General features: G+C 41.0%; 1 protein-coding gene across 1 annotated transcript in view; it reads left to right on the top strand.

Moving 5' to 3' along the window:
• The window catches only part of tg (thyroglobulin), a 143,198-nt gene that overhangs the window by 76,971 nt on the left and 41,839 nt on the right, over window positions 1–24,388 (top strand). The window contains 11 exon segments of the mRNA XM_034165528.1: window positions 4,618–4,683; window positions 8,962–9,105; window positions 9,187–9,363; window positions 12,968–13,082; window positions 13,317–13,396; window positions 17,285–17,431; window positions 17,597–17,662; window positions 21,093–21,227; window positions 21,312–21,494; window positions 21,562–21,766; window positions 24,148–24,235. Coding sequence (XP_034021419.1) covers window positions 4,618–4,683; window positions 8,962–9,105; window positions 9,187–9,363; window positions 12,968–13,082; window positions 13,317–13,396; window positions 17,285–17,431; window positions 17,597–17,662; window positions 21,093–21,227; window positions 21,312–21,494; window positions 21,562–21,766; window positions 24,148–24,235 — 1,406 coding nt within the window.

Genomic DNA, 24,388 nt, shown 5'->3' with positions numbered 1-24,388 from the left:
GTCATTTATAAACACGTTTGTCATGTCAGATGCTGAGTCATTTATAAACACGTCCTGTCAGACACTGAGTCGTTTCTCAACATGTTTGTCATGTCAGAGGCTGAGTCATTTCTAAATGTTTGTCATGTCAGACGTTCAGTCATTTCTAAGCATGTTTCTCATGTCAGACGCTCAGTCATTTCTAAACACGTTTGTCATGTCAAACGCTGAGTCGTTTCTAAACATGTTTGTCATGTCAAACGCTGAGTCATTTCTAAACATTTGTCATGTCAGATGCTGAGTCATTTCTAAACATGTTTGTCATGTCAGATGCTGAGTCATTTCTAAAGATGTTTGTCATGTCAGACGCTGAGTCGTTTCTAAACATGTTTCTCATGTCAGATGCTGAGTCATTTCTAAACATGTTTGTCATGTCAGATGCTGAGTCATTTCTAAAGATGTTTGTCATGTCAGACGCTGAGTCGTTTCTAAACATGTTTCTCATGTTAGACGCTGAGTCATTTATAAAGACATTTGTCATGTCAGAGGCTGAGTCATTTCTAAACATGTTTGTCATGTCAAACGCTGAGTCATTTCTAAAGATGTTTGTCATGTCAGATGCTGAGTCATTTCTAAAGATGTTTGTCATGTCAGACGCTGAGTCGTTTCTAAACATGTTTCTCATGTTAGACGCTGAGTCATTTATAAAGACATTTGTCATGTCAGAGGCTGAGTCATTTATAAACACGTTTGTCATGTCAAACGCTGAGTCATTTCTAAACATTTGTCATGTCAGATGCTGAGTCATTTCTAAACATGTTTGTCATGTCAGATGCTGAGTCATTTCTAAACGTTTGTTATGTCAGACGCTGAGTCATTTCTAAACATTTGTCATGTCAGATGCTGAGTCATTTCTAAACATGTTTGTCATGTCAGATGCTGAGTCATTTCTAAACGTTTGTCATGTCAGACGCTGAGTCATTTCTAAACGTTTGTCATGTCAGACGCTGAGTCGTTTATAAACATGTTTGTCATGTCAGATGCTGAGTCATTTCTAAAAGTTTGTCATGTCAGACGCTGAGTCGTTTCTAAACATGTTTCTCATGTCAGACGCTCAGTCGTTTCTAAACACATTTGTCATGTCAGACGCTGAGTCATTTATAAACATGTTTGTCATGTCAGATGCTGAGTCATTTCAATCAATCAATCAATCAATCAATTTTTTTATATAGCGCCAAATCACAACAAACAGTTGCCCCAAGGCGCTTTATATTGTAAGGCAAGGCCATACAATAATTATGTAAAACCCCAACGGTCAAACGACCCCCTGTGAGCAAGCACTTGGCGACAGTGGGAAGGAAAAACTCCCTTTTAACAGGAAGAAACCTCCAGCAGAACCAGGCTCAGGGAGGGGCAGTCTTCTGCTGGGACTGGTTCAATCAATCAACTTTTTTCTTATATAGCGCCAAATCACAACAAACAGTTGCCCCAAGGCGCTCCACATTGCAAGGCAAGGCCATACAATAATTATGAAAAACCCCAACGGTCAAAACGACCCCCTATGAGCAAGCACTTGGCCACAGTGGGAAGGAAAAACTCCCTTTTAACAGGAAGAAACCTCCAGCAGAACCAGGCTCAGGGAGGGGCAGTCTTCTGCTGAGACTGGTTGGGGCTGAGGGAAAGAACCAGGAAAAAGAGATCGATCACTAATGATTAAATGCAGAGTGATGCATACGGAGCAAAAAGAGAAAGAAACAGTGCATCATGGGAACCCCCCCACAGTCTACGTCTAAAGCAACATAACCAAGGGATGGTCCAGGGTCACCCGATCCAGCCCTAACTATAAGCCTTAGCGAAAAGGAAAGTTTTAAGCCTAATCTTAAAAGTAGAGAGGGTATCTGTCTCCCTGATCTGAATTGGGAGCTGGTTCCACAGGAGAGGAGCCTGAAAGCTGAAGGCTCTGCCTCCCATTCTACTCTTACAAACCCTAGGAACTACAAGTAAGCCCGCAGTCTGAGAGCGAAGCGCTCTAATGGGGTAATATGGTACTACGAGGTCCCTAAGATAAGATGGGACCTGATTATTCAAAACCTTATAAGTAAGAAGAAGAATTTTAAATTCTATTCTAGAATTAACAGGAAGCCAATGAAGAGAGGCCAATATGGGTGAGATATGCTCTCTCCTTCTAGTCCCCGTCAGCACTCTAGCTGCAGCATTTTGAATTAACTGAAGGCTTTTTAGGGAACTTTTAGGACAACCTGATAATAATGAATTACAATAGTCCAGCCTAGAGGAAATAAATGCATGAATTAGTTTTTCAGCATCACTCTGAGACAAGACCTTTCTGATTTTAGAGATATTGCGTAAATGCAAAAAGGCAGTCCTACATATTTGTTTAATATGCGCTTTGAATGACATATCCTGATCAAAAATGACTCCAAGATTTCTCACAGTATTACTAGAGGTCAGGGTAATGCCATCCAGAGTAAGGATCTGGTTAGACACCATGTTTCTAAGATTTGTGGGGCCAAGTACAATAACTTCAGTTTTATCTGAGTTTAAAAGCAGGAAATTAGAGGTCATCCATGTCTTTATGTCTGTAAGACAATCCTGCAGTTTAGCTAATTGGTGTGTATCCTCTGGCTTCATGGATAGATAAAGCTGGGTATCATCTGCGTAACAATGAAAATTTAAGCAATACCGTCTAATAATACTGCCCAAGGGAAGCATGTATAAAGTGAATAAAATTGGTCCTAGCACAGAACCTTGTGGAACTCCATAATTAACTCTAGTCCGCGAAGAAGATTCCCCATTCACATGAACAAACTGTAATCTATTAGACAAATATGATTCAAACCACCGCAGCGCAATGCCTTTAATACCTATGACATGCTCTAATCTCTGTAATAAAATTTTATGGTCAACAGTATCAAAAGCAGCACTGAGGTCCAACAGAACAAGCACAGAGATAAGTCCACTGTCCGAAGCCATAAGAAGATCATTTGTAACCTTCACTAATGCTGTTTCTGTACTATGATGAGTTCTAAAACCTGACTGAAACTCTTCAAATAGACCATTCCTCTGCAGGTGATCAGTTAGCTGTTTTACAACTACCCTCTCAAGAATCTTTGAGAGAAAAGGAAGGTTGGAGATTGGCCTATAATTAGCTAAGATAGCTGGGTCAAGTGATGGCTTTTTAAGTAATGGTTTAATTACTGCCACCTTAAAGGCCTGTGGTACATAACCAACTAACAAAGATAGATTGATCATATTTAAGATTGAAGCATTAAATAATGGTAGGACTTCCTTGAGCAGCCTGGCTAGGAACTCTAGCTGCAGCATTTTGAATTAACTGAAGGCTTTTTAGGGAACTTTTAGGACAACCTGATAATAATGAATTACAATAGTCCAGCCTAGAGGAAATAAATGCATGAATTAGTTTTTCAGCATCACTCTGAGACAAGACCTTTCTGATTTTAGAGATATTGCGTAAATGCAAAAAAGCAGTCCTACATATTTGTTTAATATGCGCTTTGAATGACATATCCTGATCAAAAATGACTCCAAGATTTCTCACAGTATTACTAGAGGTCAGGGTAATGCCATCCAGAGTAAGGATCTGGTTAGACACCATGTTTCTAAGATTTGTGGGGCCAAGTACAATAACTTCAGTTTTATCTGAGTTTAAAAGCAGGAAATTAGAGGTCATCCATGTCTTTATGTCTGTAAGACAATCCTGCAGTTTAGCTAATTGGTGTGTGTCCATTTCTAAAGATGTTTGTCATGTCAGATGCTGAGTCATTTATAAACACATTTGTCAACCAGACATGACAAATGTCTAACCAGATCCTTACTCTGGATGGCATTACCCTGACCTCTAGTAATACTGTGAGAAATCTTGGAGTCATTTTTGATCAGGATATGTCATTCAAAGCGCATATTAAACAAATATGCTGGGGGGTTCCCATGATGCACTGAGTGTTTCTTTCTCTTTTTGCTCTGTATGCACCACTCTGCATTTAATCATTAGTGATCGATCTCTGCTCCCCTCCACAGCATGTCTTTTTCCTGGTTCTCTCCCTCAGCCCCAACCAGTCCCAGCAGAAGACTGCCCCTCCCTGAGCCTGGTTCTGCTGGAGGTTTCTTCCTGTTAAAAGGGAGTTTTTCCTTCCCACTGTAGCCAAGTGCTTGCTCACAGGGGGTCATTTTGACCGTTGGGGTTTTACATAATTATTGTATGGCCTTGCCTTACAATATAAAGCGCCTTGGGGCAACTGTTTGTTGTGATTTGGCGCTATATAAAAAAATTGATTGATTGATTGATTGATGTCAGACACTGAGTCGTTTATAAACACGTTTGTCATGTCAGATGCTGAGTCGTTTCTAAAGATGTTTGTCATGTCAGATGCTGAGTCGTTTCTAAAGATGTTTGTCATGTCAGATGCTGAGTCATTTCTAAACACGTTTGTCATGTCAGACGCTCAGTCATTTCTAAACATGTTTATCATGTCGGACGCTGAGTCATTTCTAAACATGCTTGTCATTTCTAAACATGTTTGTCATGTCAGACACTGAGTCGTTTATAAATGTCTTTGTGATGTCATGCTGAGTCATTTCTGAATCTCTTTGTGATGTCAGATGCTGAGTTGGCGGCTGATTCTGCATCTTTATCCTGTGAAGTACCTGAGCTCAGCCCTCTGAATGGTTTGTATCTTCTCTTTTGTTTCCCTCAGTGTTCAACCTCATTTTGGGCTTTTTGATAAATGGCACCAGACTTTGACCTATGAAAACCCATTTCAGATATTTTAGACAGTACTTCTCTTGCTCTTTTCCATCTGATCCCTCCCAATCACACACATTCACTCACACACTGATTTCAATGTGCTGTCATGCAACGTGATCAACTGCAAGCCATGCAGGGGTGCCACCAGGGGGTGCTATAGCTCTCTCGCTGCATTAGCCATAACACCCCCAAGAAAATAATGGCTCATTTATTATTGTCATTTAATTTCATCCCATGTTTTTAAGGGCTTGTCCACACTGTAACTGAACCTTCCCATTCCAATTTTTTTTTTTTTTTTTTTTTTGTCATTTTCAAAAAGTGTTCCATTCAAGGAATATCACCATTTTCACAGATTCAGTTAAACCCAAGCAGCAGCACTCAAGATCGCATTTTAACCCTATTGTGGAAGTCATTTTGCTTGCAGTTCCTTGACTGGCCACTTGAGGCTGGTTCCCAGACAGAGCATATTCACACAGAAGCCCATTCTAAGACATCCAACTATAGAGCAGAAATAAACATGTTAACAGCCTGGTGCAAAAAAAAAACAAAAAAAACTGTTTTGGTCTGACAACTGTACGGGGAGTGAATTTTTTTGTTAAAGACATTTTGTTAAAGACATGGATTCCAGTCAATATCAGCAGATTCTTGAGAACAATGTTCATGAATCAGTGACAAAGTTGAAGTTGTGCCGGGGCTGGATCTTTCAACAAGACAACGACCCTAAACACTGCTCAAAATCTACTAAGACATTCATGCAGAGGAACAAGTACAACATTCTGGAATGTGGTGTGATTTTAAGCGGGCTGTCCATGCTCGGAAACCAACAAACCTGAGATGTTTTGTAAAGAAGAATGGTCCTTCAACCAGAATCCAGACTCTCATTAGAAGCTATAGGAAGCATTTAGAGGCTGTTATTTCTGCAAAAGGAGGATCTACTAACTATTGATGTATTTTTTTATGTTGGGGTGCCCACATTTATGCACCTGCCTAGTTTTATTTAAATAATTATTGCACACCTTCTGTGAATCCTATAGACTTCATTTCACTTCTCAAATATCAGTGTGTTTGTCTGCTATATATTTAACTGAAATTGCTGATCCAGACAACCAATGATTTATAAAGGAAAATCATGAAAAACTTCAGGGGTGCCCAAACTTGTACATACAACTGTATATAGTAAAACTCGCATGCAATGGATTCAGGTGGCCCAGCAAATTTTGTCCATTGTAATCGAAATCCGTTATATACATGTAACAGATTAGTTGCAGTCTGGAGACACTGGATGATCTACAGGGAATCCCCAGCACCAGTAAGGCTGACGTATTTCCTTGATTAAACACCTGACCTTGAATCGGGACCTGCCTCATTTAATGACCGGGTCAAAACGTCATCTGAAAAAAATGAACGCCTGCTTTAAATAAGTGCCGAACATTATGTGCGTTAGAAGATTACATTTGGTCGAGTCAATCTTTTCTTTTTTCTAAGTCCGCTGCGGAGTGGTACCTTAAAATCTTAAAGCCTGATTTGTGCCTCCGTGGCCACACAATGATGTCAACATCCACATGACCCTTTTAAAGTTCTCCGTCACATCTTTATGCAATTTACTGCAGGAACAGTATTTTTTTCTGGAGTAATTTCAACCTCCAAACCAACATTATGGTACATACAATTTCTGGCCTTAAATTATGCCCTGCCTCGTTTAGTTCCCGGGTCTGAACACGGTTTGAAAAAAATTAACGGCCGGTCTGATCAAGGAAATACGGTACCCACTTTCCTCAAATCAGCGAGTGATAGTGCTGAACTTCATTTCATACCTCTGTTACTGGGCATGTCCAGACTGCTCTGTCTGGTACAAGAAAGGGGTTTTAATGGAAATACATTACGATGGGACGGGACGGTTTGTCCAATGTGACCGAGCATCCTTTATACAAAATCTCTTATACAAGGTGTTTATTACATGGGAAACTATACAAAAGCATAGGGACTTTTGCTTTTGTCTGGTGAGTGCGGATATCAGGTTTCTACGATGACTGTTTAGATGAGTTTTCTAACTGTATAAAATCCGATCTCCCCCTGAGATCAGATTTTAAGGTTCTGCTAGTAGCCAATACAATTGTTTACTGACTGGCCCCTCCCTACTTAGCTGACCTAATTAAACCTTACGTACCGGCCCGGACTTTGCATTCTCAGGGTGCAGGACTACTTTGTGTCCCTCAGGTGAATAAGAAGTCTGCGGGTCACAGAGCTTTCTCTTATCGTTCCCCTGTTCTCAAGTCCAGACTTAAGACACACCTGTTTTCCCTTTCGTATGGCTAGCATACTGGTATAGTATATTATTATGCTTTTTACTCTTTTAAATTCATTTTTTTAGTAAACGGTGCATGCTGCGGCCTCAACTTTATCTAAATTCTGGGTCTTTTAGTGAAGCTTAGAGCTAGTAGCTGGTGATCACTTTAGTATTTGTTGTTTTTCTTGTTGTTTAATGCTGACAAATTATACTGTATTTGTTGTCTTTCTGATGCCTGATTCTGTTTTTTCTCTCTGTTTAAGGTGCGACTCCATCCAGAGGTGGGGGTGGTGTCTTCTTCTGCAGGCCTCCCGTCATGTGCACCAGCATGGACTTCCAAAATTTCCTGTATATTTGTGTTGTCAAGTGTGTCGGCAGCATGACCCAAGCAGAGGGTCACCCCTTTGAGTCTGGTCTGCTGGAGCTTTCTTCCTCAAATCATCAGAGGGAGTTTTTCCTTACCACTGTTGCCTGTGTGCTTGCTCTAGGGGTTGGTAAGGTTAGACCTTACCAACAAGCGATCTTACTTGTGTGAAGCGCCTTGAGGCAGTTTTGTTGTGATTTGGCGTTATATAAATGAAATAAATTGAATGAAATAAATTAAATTGAAATCAATGGAAGGTGACAGATTTTCTCCTTTGCCGTCTGTTGAGGCTACAGACTCCATGTGGATATTCGTCTGATTTTGTGTGTGACTTTGTTCATTGTGCATGTCCTCACTGACTGTCACAGATGAGAACGCGGCTTTGTGTGTGCACGCACACGTGAACATGTCAGAGGTGTAGCAGAGAGCCATCATGACACACTTATTTCATTGCATCCTCATAGAAATGACACAGTCCCCCACAGCACCTGCAGAAAAACATTCTCTGGAGCCGCCACTGATGCCAGGAGCAGCCGGTGGATTAAGGACCTTATTCAGAGGCATCTTAAGGAGTTTCTTGTCAGACAAGGAAACGAGCCCATCTCTCTATTTTGCAAAAATGCAGATCCACCTTGGATTTGCTGTGGCGACCCCAAGTGCAAACAAGGGAGCAGCCGAAGGGACTTACTTACTTTTTACATAAGTTCAAGGGGTCTGAATTTGTCACGCTAACACTTGGGAAAACCAGAAGCTGTTCCTTTCTCATTATTGTAGCATGGGGGCGTGGCCACAGCCATGATTGGCAACATAAATTAAATTCCAGTTAAAGTTGGATTAACTTTGTACGTTTGTGCCATGCAGCTGTTGTCAGTGTGAAGTTGATCACAAATTCAACAAACCTCTGAACACGCTATGCTAACCAGCACTAACGCCTAACAAACATTTTGACACTTTGATTGCTCAATCTCTAAGTAAACATTGACTTTAGAATTGCATGACTTCAAGTACAACTGATTTCTAAATGCATCAGGTTGAGTCAAAAGAGGAGGGACCCAGGGTATATAGGGAGAAGGATGCTGAGGATGGAGCCACCAGGCAGGAGAAGAGGGAGGCCAAAGAGAAGGTTTATGGAGGTGCTGAGGGAGGACATGCAGGTGGTTGGTGAGACAGAGGACAGGGTGAAATGGAGACAATTGATCTGCTGTGGTGCCCCCTAATGGGAGCAGTCGAAAATGAAGAACAAAATCTATTCCACTTTATTTCATCATTGAAAATGCCTTTTAAACCACAAAGCTGGATGGACTGAGCCTGAGACCCCGGAGCAGAGAACAACACTGACGGCTGAATAAAACAGACACTAGGTATGTGAACAGTGATGTCAGCCAAACTCCCATCAAAAAGCCCCATGATGCTTTGTACGATTTGATGTTCATATCAAAACTGATGGTGGTGCAGATGCTGCTTTCCACATCTTGATGGCGCCGATGTGTCAGTATCATGGCATGTATTAGTCCACAGTCAGTTGAACCACTTTGATCGTGTCTTTAGGTGCAGAGTCAGTCCGGCTCAGGTTTGACATTCTGTCAGATGATGACGTGGTTGTGGATCCTCAGAGGACACTTCCTGCTCTCTCCTTCTGGCTCAACAAGAAGAACTACAACTCCCAGCAGGCACTGTTGTGGTGTCTCACACGTATGCTCTTGTCATTCTTTGTTGTAAACATAAGTTCTTGTAAAGGGTGGAGGATGTTTTGGCTAACACGGTGTGTTTCAGGCTGTGACGCGGAGCAGCGCTGCTCTATCGCTGACCTCAGAGACGCTGACTCAGCAGCTTTTTTCAGCTGCATCCTGCATCCCGACAGCACAGTCTGTGGTGCGTATAACAAACCACTACGACGACCGTGCCGCCCCCTGCTGAACAGGATGCCAAACAACACCTACAGCAAAAAAGGTACTGACGGCCCTGAAGTAGTGCGAATGCACCAGACCGGATTTAGAACCGAGACTAAGTGTAAAAACAGAATCTAGAGGGTTAGACACAACATTTTATAGATGCTCCAATAACAGATGACGTCCAGAACCAGAGGTTACATTTTAGTCAAGAGCAAGTCAAACCAAAATCTAACAGGGTCCAAAGGTAAGTGAACTAAAAGGTTTTAAACTAAAGCAAGTCTGTCTTTTGTGTGTGGGTGTGGTCCACAGGGGGTGGAGCTTATGTCCAGCTTCTGAACTTTTGTTCCAGAAGTCAAATTCTGTATCGACTGATCCACGGGTTCTGAAGCACAGATCAAGACAAGCTGGAGTTAAGTTTTAGTCAAGATCTAAAGTCAAGGTCTAAAACAAGATCAAAGCCAAGTAGAGGCCAAGTCCAGTACAGGAACTAAGGTTCAGACAGGGAACAGGGACTGGGTCTGATGTGGGTTTAAACTTTAGCCAAGACAAACTAGGGTTTGTTATCACGGTCAAAGGGGTTAAGGTTTTCAGTAGCATAGTTCTGTTTGTTAACAAGAAAACTGAAAATATAAAATTAATTCCCTTCAGCTTCTCCCTTGTTTTCTTACCATGCAGATCCACTTTACATGTTGATTTTGGCACAGGTTTTATACCGGATGCCCTTCCTGACACAACTCCACATTACATGGAGAATGGGCAGGGGGGGTCTTGAACCAGGAATCTTCTGCACTGGGAAAAAGTGCACTTAACCCCTGAACCAGCATAACTCAAAAAATAAGGAGCAGATTTCAGTCAAATTTGCAGAGCTGATATCCATCTGGGAAATCAGGGACTCCGTTTTGGAGGTTGATGAAATTTGGTGAATACTGTCCGAGTTCAGAAAATGTTTTTGGATCATTTTGAGCATTCAGGAACATTTCATTCAAAGGCTTATGAGTGAACTCCCATAACATTTCCTGAGCAGATGAATAATAATTTTTGAGTTGATCCGGAACAGATTCTGGATCCAGTAGTATGTAGTCTTGGTGAAGGTGTGTGTTCTTGTGCCTTCTACAACCCCTGGCAAAAATTATGGAATCACCGGCCTCGGAGGATGTTCATTCAGTTGTTTAATTTTGTAGAAAAAAAGCAGATCACAGACATGACACAAAACTAAAGTCATTTCAATGGCAACTTTCTGGCTTTAAGAAACACTATAAGAAATCAAGAAAAAAAGATTGTGGCAGTCAGTAACGGTTACTTTTTTAGACCAAACAGAGGGAAAAAAATATGGACTCACTCAATTCTGAGGAAAGAATTATGGAATCACCCTGTAAATTTTCATCCCCCAAAACTAACACCTGCATCATATCAGATCTGCTCGTTAGTCTGCATCTAAAAAGGAGTGAACACACCTTGGAGAGCTGTTGCACCAAGTGGACTGACATGAATCATGGCTCCAGCACGAGAGATGTCAATTGAAACAAAGGAGAGGATTATCAAACTCTTAAAAGAGAGTAAATCATCACGCAATGTTGCAAAAGATGTTGGTTGTTCACAGTCAGCTGTGTCTAAACTCTGGACCAAATACAAACAACATGGGAAGGTTGTTAAAGGCAAACATACTGGTAGACCAAGGAAGACATCAAAGCATCAAGACAGAAAACTTAAAGCAATATGTCTCAAAAATTGAAAAATGTACAACAAAACAAATGAGGAACGAATGGGAGGAACTGGAGTCAACGTCTGTGACCGAACTGTAAGAAACCGCCTAAAGGAAATGGGATTTACATACAGAAAAGCTAAACGAAAGGCATCATTAACACCTAAACAGAAAAAACAAGGTTACAATGGGCTAAGGAAAAGCAATCGTGGACTGTGGATGACTGGATGAAAGTCATATTCAGTGATGAATCTCGAATCTGCATTGGGCAAGGTGATGATGCTGGAACTTTTGTTTGGTGCCGTTCCAATGAGATTTATAAAGATGACTGCCTGAAGAGAACATGTAAATTTCCACAGTCATTGATGATATGGGGCTGCATGTCAGGTAAAGGCACTGGGGAGATGGCTGTCATTACATCATCAATAAATGCACAACTTTACGTTGATATTTTGGACAATTGAAAGGATGTTTGGGGATGATGAAATCATTTTTCAAGATGATAATGCATCTTGCCATAGAGCAAAAACTGCAAAAACATTCCATGCAAAAAGACACATAGGGTCAATGTCAATGAGCAGATCTGATTTGATGCAGGTGTTATTTTGGGGGATGAAAATTTACAGGGTGATTCCATAATTTATTCCTCAGAATTGAGTGATTCCATATTTTTTTCCTCTGCTTGGTCTAAAAAAGTAACCGTTACTGACTGCCACAATCTTTTTTTCTTGATTTCTTATAGTGTTTCTTAAAGCCAGAAAGTTGCCATTTGAAATGACTTTAGTTTTGTGTCATGTCTGTGAGCTGCTTTTTTTCCTACAAAATTAAACAACTGAATGAACATCCTCTGAGGCCGGTGATTCCATAATTTTTGCCAGGGGTTGTAGTTACAATACTGAGTCTGAAGGGGGATGAAGTCTGAGTGGCAAAGGAATCAAACTACGGACTTCAAGACTGGTCTTCAGTTCTAGTTGTGTGATCTATTATCCATCTGTGTCACTTCATCTGGCTCGTCTCAGCTTTACGTGGGGACCAGCCTGAGCTGTGGAACTAACCTGTGATAGACCGGAACCAGCTCCAAGGGGGTTGTAGATTCTCATTTACTAAACCATATTTGGGTGATTCTTAGACTACGGGCACTTATTATGTCCTTTGATCATATTGTATGAAAAACAGAAAAAAGGGGAAATTTCACACTTTTATAGTTATCTTTACTAGAACAAAGAAATTTGTTCTAGTAGTCTATGATGACTTTTTCACCTTTTTTCAGCATCATTATATGCACATATTGCCGTTTTGTGCTTGTCCCACACCCAGACATTTGATCTTCAATGATAAAAATGAATGGTAAAGAAATGTTTTTTCTAATGTTTTAAAATATCTCTGAATAAAATATCAGTAAAATAATCAAAACATAATTGGTATTCAATGTCATACAACTGTTTTTTTTTTTTAAACAAAATGTAGTTGTCCCACACTATTGCCGTAATTTCCACCACAACACTAATGTCCCTTTAAACAGTTTGTATGAAAGATTGTTTGGGTAGTTTCTATGGAGATAAACAGTGACATCAGAGCACATGTATATAGCGCCAAATCACAACAAACAGTTGCCCCAAGGCGCTTTATATTATAAGGCAATGGTGTGGTGGAAATTACATTTACAAGGCCAATAGTGCCCGTAGTTAAAGAATCACCCACCTGAGGATATGGACCGGTACCAGCGGGCCTCAGGAACCGCTGTCTTCCAGTCTGTAGCTCAGGATGTGATCAGTCTGAGTGAGATGATTAAAGGAAAATCAGAAACCTGTTTATGGTGTCCAGGTTAATTTGGGTGTTTCTTTATTTGCTTTTTGTCTCTTGACAGTTTTGTAAAACACGTTTTGTGGTGATGATGAAAATCTCCTGATGTCTGTTAACTGACTTTACTGACCGAGGTCCAAACATCTGCTTGCTTTAGTGGATTTGTCTGGACCGGTGGAGAGTTTCTACCTGAGAGTTTCCTTCCAGAAGATGGTTTCTTATTCTGTTCGCAGCCGAGTCAGTGTGGAAGAAAACAAGCCGCTGTCATCCGGGTATCGCACCGTCGACTTAAAGAATACATGATCGACTTAAAAACACTTTTCTCCACATTCATCATGTGACACCAAGTTATTTACACAAAATGTGACAAATAAGAATTTTGACATTTAATTATGAGAAATGTTATTAGCATTCTAATTATTACACCTGTTAAAATGCAGGTTTTTGATGTAAAAAAAAAGCAGTTTCTTCTTCCACTTCGTGTGTGTGTGTGTGTGTGTGTCCAGCTTCATGCAGTGTGAGCGCCGCTGTGACCAGGATCCTTGTTGCCGTGGAATCGGATTTGTTCAAGACACTAAGTCCACAGGTATCCAAACTCACCAGCAGAGGGAGTTGAAGAGTTTCATATTCCATAGAGCTGATTTTTTTTTGTTTGTTTTTTTTTTTTTTGGTGGGGGTGTTGGGGGGAGATAGTAGGTATTAAAACATTTGTGGTACAGATATGTCTGCTGATATAAAAATAGTGATGATTGCTAACATTTCACTATCAACCCCTAAAGAGAAAGAAACGTAACTGAGGGTTGATGATTTAGAGTTGGAACATAAACTTTAATTTTAGCTATAAATTCAAATATACCCAAACATCACACTGCCTTCACTCAGATTATTTATGCATAAATTAGATTTCTCGTCTATTTTGACAGCAGCATAAATTCAAATTCAAATTTAATCATTTTTATTGTGCCAACTCATGATGAGATCGCCTCAAGGCGCTTTACACAACACAATACCGAAAACAGAGAAAATTTATTAAAACAATTTAAAACACAATAAAAAGGCAAAACATAAAAGAGCACAACAATAAAAATACATAATAACACAATAAAACTAATGATGGGTTTTTAGACATCATGAGTTTCGTCAGTGTGCTGTAATTTCTCCCGGCTCCTTATGTAACTTACTGGTCCTTACCAAGAACCAAACCACTGTATTCCTCATTCTGGATTTATTAAAGGTCACAATGAGTCAGTCAGTAACAGTAACAGCAAAATGAGTCATACAACATTTTTTATACCATTGTGGATGTCACAGTGGGTGTGGCTTAGTCAGATATTTCTAATGTTACTGGCTCTCACCAACAGGGGGAGCTCTCCCTGTATCTGACACTTGCATGTGTGTGTGGAAAGTGAAACTTCACTCTTATGTTTAAACTTTAAACAAGGTCTCAAAAACTTTCAGATATCACAGACAAACACTTGATAACTAACATAAAATAAGGAATTAGCACAGATATTATCTAACAGCGCCTAGCGCGATACTGTCAAAATATGTAAATCTAGGTAACACCTCAGTGGTAGCGTCCACCTCAATAGCAGGATGCAGTGGTTGGACCAAGGAGTGCTGAGATATGCTCAACCTAATATCTTCAGTTTTCTTCTCAAAATAATCCAGGAAATCCTGTGCTGAAAAAGGCAAATGACCAACAGGTGGTTGTCCATGAATGAGAAATGCTACCGTGTCAAACAAAAACTTTGAGTTATAACTTTGAGTTACAGCATTAGTGAAGGTTACAAATGATCTTCTTATGGCCTCAGACAGTGGACTCATCTCTGTGCTTGTTCTGTTAGACCTCAGTGCTGCTTTTGATACTGTTGACCATAAAATTTTATTACAGAGATTAGAGCATGCCATAGGTATTAAAGGCACTGCGCTGCAGTGGTTTGAATCATATTTGTCTAATAGATTACAATTTGTTCATGTAAATGGGGAATCTTCTTCACAGACTAAAGTTAATTATGGAGTTCCACAAGGTTCTGTGCTAGGACCAATTTTATTCACTTTATACATGCTTCCCTTAGGCAGTATTATTAGACGGTATTGCTTAAATTTTCATTGTTACGCAGATGATACCCAGCTTTATCTATCCATGAAGCCAGAGGACACACACCAATTAGTTAAACTGCAGGATTGTCTTACAGACATAAAGACATGGATGACCTCTAATTTCCTGCTTTTAAACTCAGATAAACTGAAGTTATTGTACTTGGCCCCACAAATCTTAGAAACATGGTGTCTAACCAGATCCTTACTCTGGATGGCATTACCCTGACCTCTAGTAATACTGTGAGAAATCTTGGAGTCATTTTTGATCAGGATATGTCATTCAAAGCGCATATTAAACAAATATGTAAGACTGCTTTTTTGCATTTACGCAATATCTCTAAAATCAGAAAGGTCTTGTCTCAGAGTGATGCTGAAAAAACTAATTCATGCATTTATTTCCTCTAGGCTGGACTATTGTAATTCATTATTATCAGGTTGTCCTAAAAGTTCCCTAAAAAGCCTTCAGTTAATTCAAAATGCTGCAGCTAGAGTACTGACGGGGACTAGAAGGAGAGAGCATATCTCACCCATATTGGCCTCTCTTCATTGGCTTCCTGTTAATTCTAGAATAGAATTTAAAATTCTTCTTCTTACTTATAAGGTTTGAATAATCAGGTCCCATCTTATCTTAGGGACCTCATAGTACCATATCACCCCAATAGAGCGCTTCGCTCTCAGACTGCAGGCTTACTTGTAGTTCCTAGGGTTTGTAAGAGTAGAATGGGAGGCAGAGCCTTCAGCTTTCAGGCTCCTCTCCTGTGGAACCAGCTCCCAATTCAGATCAGGGAGACAGACACCCTCTCTACTTTTAAGATTAAAAACTTAAAACTTTCCTTTTTGCTAAAGCTTATAGTTAGGGCTGGATCAGGTGACCCTGAACCATCCCTTAGTTATGCTGCTATAGACGTAGACTGCTGGGGGGTTCCCATGATGCACTGTTTCTTTCTCTTTTTGCTCTGTATGCACCACTCTGCATTTAATCATTAGTGATTGATCTCTGCTCCCCTCCACAGCATGTCTTTTTCCTGGTTCTCTCCCTCAGCCCCAACCAGTCCCAGCAGAAGACTGCCCCTCCCTGAGCCTGGTTCTGTTGGAGGTTTCTTCCTGTTAAAAGGGAGTTTTTCCTTCCCACTGTAGCCAAGTGCTTGCTCACAGGGGGTCGTTTTGACCGTTGGGGTTTTACATAATTATTATATGGCTTTGCCTTACAATATAAAGCGCCTTGGGGCAACTGTTTGTTGTGATTTGGCGCTATATAAAAAAAAATTGATTGATTGATTGATTGATGCTTGTTTTCATTGATCAAATCAGAATAATACGTCCGTGTTGCAGCCAGTAGTGCATGCTAATAGTCTAAGATAGCATCACACCAAGCAAGGTGGAACACCTCTAATTTGGAACTGTACCATTTTCGTTCCAAACCTCTAGCCTTCTGCCTAAGGTCACCACCAAGCTCTCTGATAGTGAGGATACCCGAGGGACATTATTGTTGTTTAGGATCAGCTCAGCTGCAGAGTAGTTTAGCATCACGCTAGATGAGGGAGTGAAGCACGGCATCATGCAGTGTAAAAAAGGCACTAAACAATCAACAATGGTTAAAAACGTACACTGAAGCACTAAGAAATATGTCAAGTACATAACCAAGGAAAATAAATTACACTCAAACCACTAAAAATTAAGTTACAAGAGAAAAAACAGAGAAGCAGCAAACACACAACGCCAGCTTACACAGCTGTAGCTGTAGCATTGTGACCGCTTGTCTCTTGACACTGCAAAATGTTCACTCTGCTGAAGATGAACAGTAGCTGGTCTCTTTGCAGCTTTCTCTTGGAGCTCATGTGACCAAGGTGTGACGGGGGTCCCAGCCAAGCACCCCCAAGTGGCCAAACTACATAATGGCACCATTTTCAACAGACAGTGTTTTTCTGCACTGTTTATTTTGTAAAATACGTTGTGATCAATCAATCAATTTTTTATATAGCGCCAAATCACAACAAACAGTTGCCCCAAGGCGATACATACAAAATAATGCTGATATCTTTGTGAAGGGTTCATATCGCCAATATTATCAGCCAACTGACACTGTATATCGGTCAGTTTGTACTGTTCAGTCTGTTTCCTGTTTTCACGAGGAGCCTTGTGGAGTCTGTACCAAATCGTACTGTTTCAATACCATTAAAATCAAACGGCCAAACAGAAAGCAGATTGTATTCAGGTTCAGGATCCGTGTTTTCTGCTGTTGGAGTTCCGTCATAACGAGTGTGAGCCGATATTCATTTTGTATTGTTGGTTTAAGCGCCACGTTAGTTCAGGCTGCCATTTGTGACATGGATCAGGTTTTGAGTTCCCTCGTGTGTCTGCCCACATGTAGGCGGCTCCGATGTGGTCTGCCTGTCTCTGATCAGTCTCGGGATTCAGACCTGCAGTGACGATGACGTGACCACCTGGAGGACTCAAGACTGCGGACCCTCTGCCATGCAGACCGCACCGGAACCCTTTGGATGGTACCAGAAACCTGGTACTGAACCCACAGGCCCCATTCACATTCACAGTTCAGGTCTAAATCAGGAACCATTTTACCCGGACTTGTCCTGAACAGGAATTGTGTAGTTCCTGCAGTGTGTCACATTTTTAAGGTACTGTGATCTTTGAAACCCGGTTCTGATGGATTTTGTCCTTTCAGTGAATCAGTGGACTTTGGATCCTGCTCTCTGTCCTCCCTTCAGCCTGCCGCCACTCCAAACCAATGGTACCCAAACACCGTTACTACTACTACTACTACTACTACTACTACTAGTACTACTAGTACTACTACTACTACTATTGCTGCACTCCATTTAGTATTACTCATAGAAACAAACATCATTTTTGGTACTTGTACAGTTAACAGGCATCATTAGTGATACTACTGCAAGCACTACTACTATTACGGCTACTTCTGCTGATCACTAGTAATACTACTGCAAGTACTACTACTGTTACTGCTGCAGTGATACTACTGCAAGTACTACTACTGTTACTGCTGCTACTTCTACTGCTGATCATTAGTAAAACTACTGTACTTTTTTTCAAATTTACTTTTTATTGTAAAGCATATTGTACCTTCCACATTGCACTGTATACAATTACAGTATGTTTGCTCTTTCACATATTTTCATTTTAAACATTCAAGAACATCAGTGAACATTGTGGGGAGTCCAAACACTGAGGTTACGTGACATTTTACTGAGATTTCTACATAAAGTCTATATGCGTAGGCTTCACATATTCCATCCATTTAGACCAAAAAATGTAAAAAGCATCCAATTTCACTTTAAGAAAAGAAATTTTTTCCATTGTATAAATTTCTTTGACAATATTGATCCAGTCATCAATTGTTGGTCGATCTGGCTTCAGCCATTTCCTTGTGACTGCTTTCTTACTAGGTGCCAACAAAATATACAGAAGTTTTCTGTCATTACCGAAACTGTCCAGTCTTATTTTACCTAAATACAAGCATTCAAATGACAAGGGGAAAACAACAGAAAATACATTCTGCAAATGATAGTGAATGTCTGACCAATATTCTTGTATGACCGCACATTCCCAAAAAATATGGAAATGATTGGCTCCCTCATTGCTACATCTCCAACAAGCATCACCTGTCCCTCGGTATTTCTTCTGAGCTGGTGTAATGAAGAACCTCATGATATTCTTCCAACAGAATTCACGCCAAATATTTGATCCACTTATAGTCCATTGTATTTGACATATATGTTCCCAAGCATCCTCTGTAATTGTAAGACCTCCTTCCCTTTCCCACTTTTCTTTTACATAACATATGTTCTCCGTTCCACACCAAAGAATGCTTTTGTATAGTTTAGAAACTATTTTAGATGGGGATATTGATTTTATTATTGATAAAAATGTATGCAAGAAACCTTGGTTAATTGAATTTATTTCAATATTTTGATTTAAATAATTTCTCATATCTGTAAAAATCTTCAAAACTACTGTACTTACTGTGAATACTACAAGTACTCCTCTTGTACACATTGTATTACACTTTGTAGTACCATTACTTCTGCAGCTGTTGTCAGTAATAAGATTGTTCTGTCTGAGTTATTTTCATTAGTTACTTCCTCCAAACCATCAACATGTCTATTAGACCCCATTCCTACCAGGCTGCTCAAGGAAGCCCTACCATTAATTAATGCTTCGATCTTAAATATGATCAATCTATCTTTGTTAGTTGGCTATGTACCACAGGCTTTTAAGGTGGCAGTAATTAAACCATTACTTAAAAAGCCATCACTTGACCCAGCTATCTTAGCTAATTATAGGCCAATCTCCAACCTTCCTTTTCTCTCAAAAATTCTTGAAAGGGTAGTTGTAAAACAGCTAACTGATCATCTGCAGAGGAATGGTCTATTTGAAGAGTTTCAGTCAGGTTTTAGAATTCATCATAGTACAGAAACAGCATTAGTGAAGGTTACAAATGATCTTATTATGGCCTCAGACAGTGGACTCATCTCTGTGCTTGTTCTGTTAGACCTCAGTGCTGCTTTTGATACTGTTGACCATAAAATTTTATTACAGAGATTAGAGCATGTCATAGGTATTAAAGGCACTGCGCTGCAGTGGTTTGAATCATATTTATCTAATAGATTACAATTTGTTCATGTAAATGGGGAATCTTCTTCACAGACTAAGGTTAATTATGGAGTTCCACAAGGTTCTGTGCTAGGACCAATTTTATTCACTTTATACATGCTTCCCTTAGGCAGTATTATTAGACAGCATTGCTTAAATTTTCATTGTTACGCAGATGATACCCAGCTTTATCTATCCATGAAGCCAGAGGACACACACCAATTAGCTAAACTGCAGGATTGTCTTACAGACATAAAGACATGGATGACCTCTAATTTCCTGCTTTTAAACTCAGATAAAACTGAAGTTATTGTACTTGGCCCCACAAATCTTAAAAACATGGTGTCTAACCAGATCCTTACTCTGGATGGCATTACCCTGACCTCTAGTAATACTGTGAGAAATCTTGGAGTCATTTTTGATCAGGATATGTCATTCAATGCGCATATTAAACAAATATGTAGGACTGCTTTTTTTGCATTTACGCAATATCTCTAAAATGAGAAAGGTCTTGTCTCAGAGTGATGCTGAAAAACTAATTCATGCATTTATTTCCTCTAGGCTGGACTATTGTAATTCATTATTATCAGGTTGTCCTAAAAGTTCCCTGAAAAGCATTCAGTTAATTCAAAATGCTGCAGCTAGAGTACTGACGGGGACTAGAAGGAGAGAGCATATCTCACCCATATTGGCCTCTCTTCATTTGCTTCCTGTTAATTCTAGAATAGAATTTAAAATTCTTCTTCTTACTTATAAGGTTTTGAATAATCAGGTCCCATCTTATCTTAGGGACCTCATAGTACATATCACCCCAATAGAGCGCTTCGCTCTCAGACTGCAGGCTTACTTGTAGTTCCTAGGGTTTGTAAGAGTAGAATGGGAGGCAGAGCCTTCAGCTTTCAGGCTCCTCTCCTGTGGAACCAGCTCCCAATTCAGATCAGGGAGACAGACACCCTCTCTACTTTTAAGATTAGGCTTAAAACTTTCCTTTTTGCTAAAGCTTATAGTTAGGGCTGGATCAGGTGACCCTGAACCATCCCTTAGTTATGCTGCTATAGACTTAGACTGCTGGGGGGTTCCCATGATGCACTGAGTGTTTCTTTCTCTTTTTGCTCTGTATGCACCACTCTGCATTTAATCATTAGTGATCGATCTCTGCTCCCCTCCACAGCATGTCTTTTTCCTGGTTCTCTCCCTCAGCCCCAACCAGTCCCAGCAGAAGACTGCCCCTCCCTGAGCCTGGTTCTGCTGGAGGTTTCTTCCTGTTACAAGGGAGTTTTTCCTTCCCACTGTCGCCAAGTGCTTGCTCACAGGGGGTCGTTTTGACCGTTTGGGTTTTTACGTAATTATTGTATGGCCTTGCCTTACAATATAAAGCGCCTTGGGGCAACTGTTTGTTGTGATTTAGTGCTATATAAATAAAATTGATTGATTGATTGATTAATACAGTACTAGTGTAAATAGTACTCCAGGAGAAGTGGTGGTGCTGCAGCTGTTATAACTGGTACTACTGCAGTCGGTACTGCTGATTAATACTTCTGTCTCAGTGTCTCTGGATCAGTGGCGTTTTCTCGACGGGTTTTCGGTGCTCGTTGACCTGACTCTGACTACGTATGATGTCATCCACCTGAGCCGAGACATCGCCACCAACCGGAGCAGGGCCAGGGACTGGTGTCTCCATGGTAACCACAGTATTTAAAAAAAATACATCTAAAAGAGGTGTTGGCAGGAAAAATGATGAACTGTGATCTCTCTGTGTGTTTCAGCCTGTCAGGAGGCGGAGTCTTGTATGGCACTGTCACTAAGTGAAACGGATGCCGCCATTCGCTGCATCCTCTACCCTGACACCAGAGTCTGTGGTTTAAGCTCCGCCCCCGGTTCAGCTAGCCCTGCCTCCTCCTGTAAGCTGGTCATCAGAGAGCCCGCCCCTCAGGTGTACCTGAGGACAGGTGAGCCAATCACAGTTTGACAGACGGTTTTATTTCCGCCATGCTAACATGCTGCCCTCATCCTCAGAGTTGTTGCCATTGGTTACATCAGTCTCTATCCCTGGTCATGGAACCCTGAAAGGTGTCGCTGTGGAAACTGTCCTGGGCTCAGACAGGAAGAAGGTTGTTCAGTTTCTAGGAGTTCCATATGCTCGTCCTCCAATCGGATCGCTCCGCTTTACAGCAGCTCAACCACCTGATTGGATGGGATCGTGGGACTCCACAAAACCTCGGTAACCTCCCACCTGTCACTCGGATCATCAGCGATTGGACACTGAGCTAAAGCACCACTAGCGCTCTCTAGAGGCTGTAATCATTCACGACAGCTGAGGACACAAAAGTGATGTGAACAGAATTTAATGTTTTTTTTCTGAAGGAGTGTTTCAACAAAGGTCGTGAGGTCATGGACTGCATTTATGTCGCGCTTTTCCATCTGAATCAGACGCTCAAAGTGCTTTACAATAATGCCTCACATTCACTCCAATGTCAGGCTGCTGCCATACAAGGCGTTCACTACACACCGGGATGTTTCTATGTAGGCTCTCAGTTGTCCAGGTGGTTTCCATAGTAGAGAAGCTTGAATCTTCGACTGGATTGGGTTGCTTGACGCGAGGATGTTTCGCTTCAAATTGCAGAAGCTTCCTCAGCTAAAATTCTTGCTCTGGTAGTCTGACTTCTGTCTTGACTCTTGTAGAGAAGAATAAACAGAAGCCACAAAAGCTGGAGTTTTAAACCTAACCAGAGCCCTCTTAAGGAGAGGCAGACTGCTATAGGCTGGTGACTAAACAATAGCTCTAATTAGCACCTATTGTGCTCTAGTTAGCACCCTCCTAATGACAGGACAGCTGTCCCTCCTAATGATGGAACGGACGACTCTCCTGATGGCTCCCTTGACGACTCTCCTGATGACATGAATGACTCATTACCATGAACAAAAGACTGAAACTGCTTAGACCTGAGTACCCCATTGTAAACAGGGGACAAAGCGTGTCTCAGACCCCCTCCCCGGTTAAGGCTGGGTTTCAACTGTTTCACATAGAATGCTTCCTTGACCCCTCTCTCAAACCATTTCTTCTCTCTGGCTAAGATTTTAACTTCCTTGTCCTCAAACGTGTGGTTAGTGTCTTTAAGGTGGAGATGAACTGCAGACTGAGGTCCACTGGCGCCCTCTCTGCGGTGCTGGTATAGCCTTTTGTGTAAAGGTTGCTTAGTCTCACCTATGTAGTGTTTGTTACAGTTTTCCTGACATCTGATAGAATACACTACATTGCTCTGTTTGTAACTAGGGATCCTGTCCTTAGTGTGAACTAATTTCTGTCTCAAGGGGTTTACAGAAAACCCACTCACACTGATCAATATCTGCTCTTTGGCTCAAACCACCCCCATGAACACAAGCTCGGGGTGATCAGCACTCTGTAACTGTAACGAACACTACATAGGTGAGACTAAGCAACCTTTACACAAAAGGCTATACCAGCACCGCAGAGAGGGCGCCAGTGGACCTCAGTCTGCAGTTCATCTCCACCTTAAAGACACTAACCACACATTTGAGGACAAGGAAGTTAAAATCTTAGCCAGAGAGAAGAAATGGCATTGAGAGAGGGGTCAAGGAAGCATTCTATGTGAAACAGTTGAAACCCAGCCTTAACCGGGGAGGGGGTCTGAGACACGCTTTGTCCCCTGTTTACAATGGGGTACTCAGGTCAAAGCAGTTTCAGTCTTTTGTTCATGGTAATGAGTCATTCATGTCATCAGGAGAGTCGTCCGTTCCATCATTAGTAGGAACAGCTGCCCTGTCATTAGGAGGGTGCTAACTAGAGCACAATAGGTGCTAATTAGAGCTATTGTTTAGTCACTAGCCCACAGCAGTCTGCCTCTCCTTAAGAGGGGTCTGGTTAGGTTTAACACTCCAGCTTTTGTGGCTTCTGTTTATTCTTCTCTACAAGAGTCAAGACAGAAGTCAGACCACCAGAGCAAGAATTTTAGCTGAGGAAGCTTCTGCGATTTGAAGCAAAACATCCTCACGTCAAGCAACCCAGTCCAGTCGAAGATTCAAGCTTCTCTACTATACACACCGGGAGCAACTTGGGGATTAAGGACTTTGCCCAAGGGCCGTTCGTGATTTTCCAGTCAGGCTGGGATTTGAACCGCATGGGAATGTGTTTGTGGAGTGTAGATCTTTTGTGTGATGTTGCTGTGAGATGACTAGCTGAAGAAGCATCTAACCAGAAGTAAACTGTCCATTTTCATACCAAAAAAAAAGACTACCAGAGACAAAATTCCAGAGTCTTCCTGAGCGGTGTCAGAAAATTCTTTGAGATCATCAAATGGAATGTCTGGATTAAAATCACTGTTTGGTTGCTTCCTTATAAGAAAACAGTTTGAATCTGATTCTAATGAAGATACTATAAATTCTTGCATTAGGATGTTTTCTAAACTATTTATTGTGGTGGTTTTCTTTCTAAATGAATTTGTTATGAAATATTTTCCTTAAAGTTTGTTTCTCCAAATCTCAGATATAATGTTTATTTGTAAAGTGGTGGTTTTGTCCTCATGGTGGCGCTGTGGTGTGTGTGTGTGGGCTCTGATGGTGAGGTGTCTTTGTGTCCTGAAGGTCCAGCTGTGTCCAGCCTGGTGACCTGGACTCTGCCGGATCCAGTGAGGACTGTCTGTACCTGAACGTCTTCAGTCCAGCCGGCCTGGTGAGTTCTGTTGGACTTTACATGACGGTTTGTTCAGACCACATCTGGTCCTGAACATCATTACTTTAAAATCAAACTCATTTCATGTTTGATTTAATTATCCTGTTTTTTTTTCTGTCCATCACAACATCCCCAAAATTCTTCTGCATAAAT

Source organism: Thalassophryne amazonica, unplaced genomic scaffold, assembly GCF_902500255.1.
Source record: "Thalassophryne amazonica unplaced genomic scaffold, fThaAma1.1, whole genome shotgun sequence".
Taxonomy (NCBI): Eukaryota; Metazoa; Chordata; class Actinopteri; order Batrachoidiformes; family Batrachoididae; genus Thalassophryne; species Thalassophryne amazonica.
This window is presented reverse-complemented; position numbering and strand designations above follow the sequence as displayed.